The 8,502-nt window shown below is 37.6% G+C and overlaps 1 protein-coding gene across 1 annotated transcript; it reads right to left on the bottom strand.

Annotated features, from left to right (window-relative positions):
• Positions 1 to 4,023: 4,023 nt before the first annotated feature.
• Positions 4,024 to 5,994, bottom strand: LOC145082335 (cytochrome P450 Tp4149-like). The gene is made up of 2 exons (XM_079023311.1): positions 4,892 to 5,994; positions 4,024 to 4,711 (listed from the first exon to the last, which is right to left on the bottom strand). Exons 1-2 carry the CDS (start codon positions 5,801 to 5,803, stop codon positions 4,103 to 4,105), a joined length of 1,521 nt encoding a protein of 506 aa, XP_078879437.1. The 5' UTR covers positions 5,804 to 5,994; the 3' UTR covers positions 4,024 to 4,102.
• Between the last annotated feature and the right edge of the window lie 2,508 nt (positions 5,995 to 8,502).

The raw sequence follows: 8,502 nt of genomic DNA, 5'->3' as shown, positions 1-8,502 counted from the left end.
GTGGGGTAGGGAGAACAATTGGAGGAGGTGGAGGAAGTGAAGCATGATCTCTTGTTCCTTGATCATATCGCAGAACATCATCTTCGTTTGGAATGCTTGTTCCATGGGATTTGGGAAGACCATGATTGTCAGAACTTGACATCTACAAAACGGGAGAAAATTCAAGTTAAGTTGATTAGAATTCGTGATGTAACACCCAAATGAAACATCAAGCTAGGATCCAACACAATACTCTACAACCTAGAAGAGGGATGTTGTAATCTAGTCGCAGAATATTCGAAGGTAGGTAAATGACGATTTACCAATTTCCACCATGAAAAACGAAAAAGAAGTTTAAGTTGTAAATGAATTGAAACTCCTAGACCTTTTGAGATTCATTGAACTTTTTAATGGTATGTTTAATCTCGATTATGCCCTACCATTTGTGACTGGGATGCCGAGGATCACAAACAAGGTGTGAATAACCATACGAATCACGTGGTGCACCCAATGCTACTATCACCTAATCAATGTGTCGGTTAGCCACACACGCTCCATTGATCTATGATAAGCATCGAGCCACCCTTCGTCACCAATGTCATCCCCAAATTAGTGTGCCGGTTAACCACACACGCTCCACTAACGTTTAACAAGGGTATGAAGTGTAATCCCATGGATTAGCATAGAATTTCACATTTTGCCTAAAGTAACTATGATTTGGGAATTTGTATAATCATTTAGTTACTTTGTACTTCATTATACTTATAATGGAAGGTTTCTGTCCTATCCTACCCATTCGGCTAACGACCCTCCACTAGTCAAGAGTGCGGTGGGTAAGAGTGGATACCCATTCAATCACCCATTTTATAGGCAATTTCCTTAAACACCCCTTATAGACCAGCTTCGTGAATGAGGCCTACTAATGGTAAGACTGACTGTTTACTCATATATATATATATATATATATATATATATATATATATATATATATATAATATTAGACTTTTAATGTTATATATAGTATAAGGTGTATTTTACACTTTTAAAATACTAGGTGGTTCAATCTAGTAAATTATACTTTTAATTTAATTAAATGTAAACCAAAACTTTATGGGTGTATTAAATCTCTTTTAATTATACACTTTAATTAATTAATAAAACCATAAGGGTGTGATTTGAACTTTTCAAATTACTAGGGTTTAAGAATTTAACATTTCAAAATTAAACTTTTAATCAACTTTTAAATTCCAAAACTTGAGGGCAAGTTTTGACACATTTCAAAACATTAGGGTTTAGAATTTAAATATTTCAAAATTAAACTTTTAATCAAAAATTTAAATTCCAAAACATGAGGGCAAGTTTTGAAACTTTTCAAAACATTAGGGTTTAACTTATTCAAATTTCAAAACCAAAACTTTTAAGTTCAAATTTAAACTATAAAACCTAAAGGGTGCAATTTGAAATTATTCAAACAAGGCAATTATCTAATTTTGACATTGTCAAAAATCTTACAGGATAATTCATCAAATTACTCAAATAATTAAACATTATCTTATAAGGTAACAAATATTTGATTAAATGGTAATTATCTACTATTTTGGTGAGGATATTCACCCAAAATCAATAAAAATCGGATTTCATTAATTAAAAACGTTTATGGTAAGTATCCCAAGCCAAAACAGCAAGAAAATCGCAAAAAAACACTGCCAGATCCTCGGACTCGCCGAGTCAGAGACTGGACTCGTCGAGTTCATTTACTGACTCGCCGAGTCGGACAAGCAGAAGCCAAAAAAGTTCGTTTTCCAAGGAAAAACGATCAATCAAGCATCAAATTCACTAACAAACAGCCCTAGGCTTTGATACCACTGATGAGTTTTGAGCAAAACATCAATCCTATGGTGTACATGCAAACCCTAATATATTTTGGATCTAGTTTTTCTAATGAACATGCAATTGAATATCCAAAGCTATAAACCCTAGATCTATCATATAAGAACTGAAATAAGGGTTTAGTAATTACCTTTGATTGTTATATTGCAATAACAATCAATTCCTTTCTTTGATTGGCTTCAAAAGCTTAGTGCCTCAATTGTTGCACCTGTAATGGAGTCACAAACACCACTAAGCAACAAGAGGAAGAAGAGAGGAGAGGGGAGACACCAAAAACGGCTGGAAACCCTAATCCTTGAGTTGCCCACGTTTTTGATGCCTAATGGCTCCTTATATACTTAGGCAATTAGGGTTATCTGACAAGGAAACCCTAATTTGACTGCTTAAGCCCTAAGCAGCCCATGGACATCTTCTTTAGAATCCTTGGACAACTTCTAATAGGTTTCCCCCATAGAATTCGTCCACTCCACCTTTTATGGAGTCTATAAGCCCATCTATGCAATTATCTTATAATTACACAATAAGTCCCTTAAGTTTAATTAATCTCTTTTAGTCACAGAATTAATTCTTAATTAATTCATGACTAATATTAATTAAACATATTGCTATGGTGAAGGCAACCCAAAAGGACCATGCTCACAATCGGGTCAAGTACATACCAAAATAGTTATGGACTTAGACACTAATCCAATAATTTTATCATTAAAATGTTATGGGCTTGAAATTGCCTGGTTAGGATGCTGAGTGGAGCCAAAGTTGAAATTTCCTGGTTAGGATGCTGAGTGGAAGAAATTATATGTTTGCATTAGTTATTTCAGGACCTTTTTATTTACGATGTAACGTATGTTTGGATATAAACGAATGACATCTTGAAGGTTTTAATTAAATAACTTTTGTTATTTCAAAAATGTTTATTTAACTGGGAACTTCCGCATTTCAATTTTTAAATACGTAAACAAAATTTTGAAATTGGTTCTGAAAAATAGAGGATATCACATTTTGGTTATGGAAGTATTGTTCATAGCAGGCTCGGGCTCAACAACAGTCCTTAGTTATTGGGAGTTTGGGTTTCGAGGCAGTGTCGTTAGTTTTTCAGGTGTAACTCTAGATCAGCGTAGAATCCAATTTCGGGGCATGTCAGGGTTGGTCTTTAGATTGATCCGACTCGGGGTTTTGGCAACAAATCTGGATAATTTTGGAAGTTTTATCGAGATAGTTGTGTATTTGTGGGATCTGTTCAGTTTCAATCGAGGTGTGGGATCTTGTATCAGTCGTTCATGAGTATTTTATGCTAACGATTGAGGTTCGTCATTTCATTAAATCTATTGATACCTTACCCTTTGGGTAAGATTTTGAGGAAGAAGGAATGCAGTAGATCCAATGTTTGTTTTGTGTCTCCCCTTGGGGGTGTACATTGTGGTAGCGCCTCGATTATGGTCACAAGGTAGTGTCTGTGGACTGAGTGTGATGGCATAAGAGCACTTGATTCAGATTATTGGCATGGTTCTTATTTGGTTTTTTTATGTTTGAATTGGAACAAGAGTACAAATGCCTATCTCATTCTCTGGTTATGTGCGACCATGTTTTCGTCTGATTTTGGATTAGTAACAAGCTGTACTATGAAAGGGTTTATCGAAGATAAAAGGGTATAGCTTGTGTTGTGTTCGGTTAGCGTCGAGGGGATGTTAATTGGATTCCTAAAAGTCGGTGAATTGGCGGTTGAGTATCTTTAGGCTCCTGTGGTGCTGGACGTGAGTCTTCAGGACCCTGATGGAATAGAGGCGAGATTCGCGTAGTACCATGAGCTTAATGTTCTAGTGACTAGAGGGTGCCACAATGTATCGTGGACCGGTGGATGTATGATTCATATGGGTGGAACCTGATAGTCATTTGATTGAAGCTCTTAGGTCTCAGATTTAGTCTTGTTGGCATGTTTGGGTGTTAGTGCATTGTCGGGAGTAGGGAGACTAAGTGATCAGTTTGTTTGGATCGCGTGGACAGTAAAAGGTTGTTGGGAGTATTAATTGTGCATTTGAAAACGTAAATTTTTTGTCTTGATTTTTGGGATGTTATAGTAAGAGTCTTCGTTTCCTAGATTCTTCACTCGACAAACTTTTCATATTCTAACTATACACAAAATCAACTAATAAAATCTTATCCATAATGTTGATCACGTTTATTTACTAATTAAGTGTCAACAACATAGTGTTACAAAAGCATATGTAATGCACCACTAGAAGCAAGAAGTCGCCACAACCAGTAAAGCGGACTTTCTATGGAGTGTTAGTCCAGTGATCTCACTCATGTCCAGTTCATCCCCTCTCATATCATCTGGCACTGCAAAATCATATTTGTACACAAGATTTGCTAAAGCAAGCTCGTTAATAACTATTGCAAACTGAATACCAGGACATCCTCTGCGTCCAGCACCAAATGGAAGGAACTCAAAGTGCATCCCTTTATAGTCAATAGAACTTTTCAAAAACCTTTCTGGCCAAAACTTCTCTGCTTCCTCCCAGAGTGAAGGATCTCTTCCTATTGCCCAAGCATTAATAATCACTTGCGTACCCGCTGGAATGTCATAGCCCATTAATTTCACATATTCTGTTGATTGTCGAGAAATGAGTAGTGGAAGTGGAGTATGCAACCGGAGAGTCTCTTTGATGACAGCATGTAAGTAATGCATTTTTTCCAAATCCTCCTCACTAATCATCGATTTTCCTTGCGCTATTTCAGTGACTTCTTTCTGCAACCTTTTCATTACTCTCGGATGTCTTATTAGCTCGCTGATTGCCCACTCTATGGCTGTGGATGTGGTATCAGTTCCAGCAGCAAATATGTCCTAGAAGAAATACAAAGCATTAATGGATGAATGAACTCAAAAAAAATACGACTCTTACCATGATGGCGGCTTTAATGAGAGAGAGAGAGAGAGAGAGAGAGAGAGAGAGAGAGAGAGAGAGAGAGAGAGAGAGAGAGAGAGAGAGAGAGAGAGAGAGAGAGAGAGAGAGAGAGATCTTACCATGATGGCGGCTTTAATGACATCTCTGTCAAGAGTAAAGGACGTGGTAGTGTGTTCTCTTTGAGCATCGAGTAAGATATTAACTAAATCTTGGCCTTCTTCATTTTCACCACTAACATCGCCTTCCACTGCTCTTTTCTTACTTATATGTTCTTCAAGAACACTCTCGAGAACCTCATCAAATTCTACAGCAATATTTTTTGTTCTTGCCTCTAAACCATTAAATCGATCCACCCATGACAGCGATGGAATATAATTCCCAACAGAAAAAGCACCAAGCAGGTATGTAAACCTTTTCAACAAGTCATTAAACTTTACCCCATGAAACTTCCTCCCAAAGGCCACCCTGCAAACTACGTTGTTTGTAAAGATAGTTAGCAACTCGCCTAAATCAACTATAGAACCGCAACTTTCTCCAATCTTGTCAATCATTAGACAGGTCTCCTCTTCTCTTACTCTTTGAAACGACTGAACTCGTCTACTGCTTAGAAGCCCGAGCACAGCAATGCTCCTCACCTGCCTCCAATACTCTCCATATGGAGAAAACGCTATGTCCTTAGATCCATAGGTAAGTGCATTAGGGATACTTAATTTGGGTCTGCTGGCGAAGATTACATCATGGGTTTTCAAGATTTCATGGGCTGCTTCAGCTGATGAGGCTACAAGCACGGGTACACTGCCAAGTTGAATGAGCACAAGTGGACCATGTTTTTGGGTTAAGGCCAGAAGAGAACGGTGGGGGTTTAGGCCTATTTTATGAAGGTTTCCAATAATTGGAAGCTTGCGAGGGGATGGAGGTTGGTTTTTGTGGGTCTTTGAAGCAGATGAAAATCTTGCAAAAGGAGTGAACAGAAACAGCACAAAGATCACTGGAATAAGAGGAAAGAGAAGGAGGCAAAACGACAGAAACATTATTTACAATTATCACTGGAATAAGCAGTTAACTTTTGAGTGAGTGTGTGTATGGACAGTACAGGTGAATGCTTATATATAGCCTCAGTTTAACGAGGTTGAGTCCTTCTTCTGGTTTAATCGTTAGTGCGGTAATGATTTTTAGTATACTAGGACATTGTAGTCTACTGGGCGATCTCTGCAAAATCTGTATTGAATTTTTACTAGCGATCTCTACAAAATCTGGATTGAATTTGTGTGGTTTATATATCACACACGTCATAACCAATTATTATATATAGGATAAGTTAAAAAAACAACACGGCGCGATATGATTACCATATGCCTAGAACTTCGGTGGTCAATGCAAATAGAATAATGAGTGTGACCTATGACGATCAAATAGTGGAACCATTATTATTTGAATTATTTCATTGATTTGATTATATCATTACTTGGAACAATTATTACTTGGAACTATTTCATTGATGTCATTATCATATATGTATTGATTTATAAGAAAATTACATTTCTGGTCCGTGTTTTTAGTCAAACTTTTAAATTTTTGATATGGTTCCATCCCTTAGGCTATGGAGGGATTAGTGTCACTATTGTTGTTTGTCATGCCACATTGACACTACATCAAACTTGTCACAATGTATACAACTTTTGTCATTTAGGTCATAGGGTGTCATATACCACACTATTATAATTGCATGTCATGTCACATTATTTTTCCTCCACCCTACGAAACTGATGGGTGTCATATCACATTTTAACACACACACACAAAGAGGTGCGACATATAACCTTTTCTTGTGGTAGCCTTACTGCATCACAAATATGGGGGTCGGTGTGGTGTGCAACGCACATTACGGTGCCACCTCAGCAACCACATTGTGCGGTCAAGGGTGCACCATATGGATGGTTTGCCACATTTTTAAAAAATTAAAATGTAATATTTTTTTAATTTGGTAAAGGGTTGTTGAGTAGGGCTGCCAAGTTGAGTTGTGCCCTGTTCCTAGTTAAATTCCCTAAATTCTAAGTGTTTATTTATTTTTTGCATATCTGGCCATTACGAAGGGCGTAATTAAGGTATGCGAGACGTACCTTGTTGAGACTTTGACACAAGGTTTTGCCCCTAGTACGCTGGGTGTACCTAGAGTACTTGAGTCAGGGTAAACCCTAATTTTTGGGTTTTGGATCCTATAAAACCTCATTAACTCCTTTGATGATGAACTTATCATCAACCTCCATCCTCTAAGAAGTTTCTCTCGAAACCCTAGCTCCTTTTGAGTGAGTTAGTGCGTGTTTGGTTCATTACGAAGGAAGAAGAGCTCTTTGGAGAAGCATTGCTCGCCTTAATCATCCTTTTGGTCCCTTGATTTGATTCATGTGAGTATAAGTTACTCCAAAAGCTTAGAATAGTATATCTTGATGTTTTTGAGGTCTGTAATGCATAAAAATAGCATCTTGACGGCTTTAACACAACCATGCAAGAGTTGATGTTCATAATATAGAGTTAGAAGGTTAGAAATTGCTTTTGGGCCTTTTTGAGCCATGCAAAGACATCAAGTTGATGACTTTATCATTTAAGACATTCCCAGAAAGAAGATATATGAGTTGGATGTTTGTTCTTAAAGCATTAAGTGCTTAAAAGTCAATTTGGGCTTTTGAGGCATACGCGGGGCGTAACGAGCTTGGCCTGATTTCCTTCTCGAACGTAGTCTAGTACTGTAACATCCTATTTCGAGAAGTTTCTTATTTCGGGATTGTGGACAATAAATGGATCAAGAAAAATCCTTGGGCTTAAATGGAATGGGGTTTAGACCTTATTGGATGATGATAATGTTAGATAAGTTATTAAAGCCTTTGATTTGTGTTTGGAATGTAACATCTAAAATTTTTAGGTATTCATTTTTTACCCTTGGTTTGTGATTAGTTTGCAAAATTGGTCCCAAATGTCATTTTGGTAAAATTTGGGTGCATCATAGGTACGTTGGACGTATACCTTGGTATGTTAGGTGTACCTGGCCTCGTGCATGTACGTTGGACGTACATTAGTATGCAGAGTGTACGCCGTATTGGACAAAACCCTAATATTTAGCGTTTGTGCACTATTTAAGCACCATTATAGCCCCAAAACAGTTCTTCTTATCAACCTCCACTCCTGGGATCGACCTACCTTGCTAACCCTAGCTTATTTTGAATATTTTGAGCTTTTGAGTGAGTTGTGAGCTTTCTTGATTGTGAAGGAGGTTCATCCAAGAGTTGACTTTGCTCTCAAGACTATGGATCCAATACATTCTCTCCTTTATGCACCATTTGGAGGTATAAAGCTCTAAACATGACTTACGTTTCTTTAGATCTTAGTTAAACCTTTGTTTTCATCCTTTTGTCCCAAAACCAAGAGCTTTGTGAGTATGAGGTACTCCAAATGCTTTATGATGTCCTTTCAGATGTACTAGGGTATTCTAAGTCATAAAAATGCAAGATTGGATCTTGGTTTGTCCCCATGAATGAGTATTGGTGTTGAAAAGGATGGATCAAGTTAAGTTTTTAGTGTTGGGCACGTGAGTAGGGATTGCCCCAGGAGTACTCTAATTTCCTTCCATTGCAATCAGACAAACCATTAAAAGGCCGATTGCCCGAGACTGTCTAGAGGAATAGTGGCGGCGCCTACGCTTGCCACTTTGAGGATCACTGATGGTCGTCAGGCC

Source organism: Lactuca serriola, chromosome 1, assembly GCF_051521515.1.
Source record: "Lactuca serriola cultivar US96UC23 chromosome 1, Lser_US96UC23_V15, whole genome shotgun sequence".
NCBI lineage: Eukaryota > Viridiplantae > Streptophyta > Magnoliopsida > Asterales > Asteraceae > Lactuca > Lactuca serriola.
The sequence above is the reverse complement of the archived record's forward strand: the minus strand, read 5'-3'. Positions and strand labels throughout refer to the sequence as shown.

Coding starts and splice junctions, on each gene's coding strand:
- LOC145082335 (XM_079023311.1), bottom strand. CDS start 5,803: ATGTTTCTGTCGTTTTGCCTCCTTCTCTTTCCTCTTATTCCAGTGATC. Junction 4,712..4,891: donor TCATTAAAGCCGCCATCATG/GTAAGATCTCTC, acceptor TATTTCTTCTAG/GACATATTTGCTGCTGGAAC.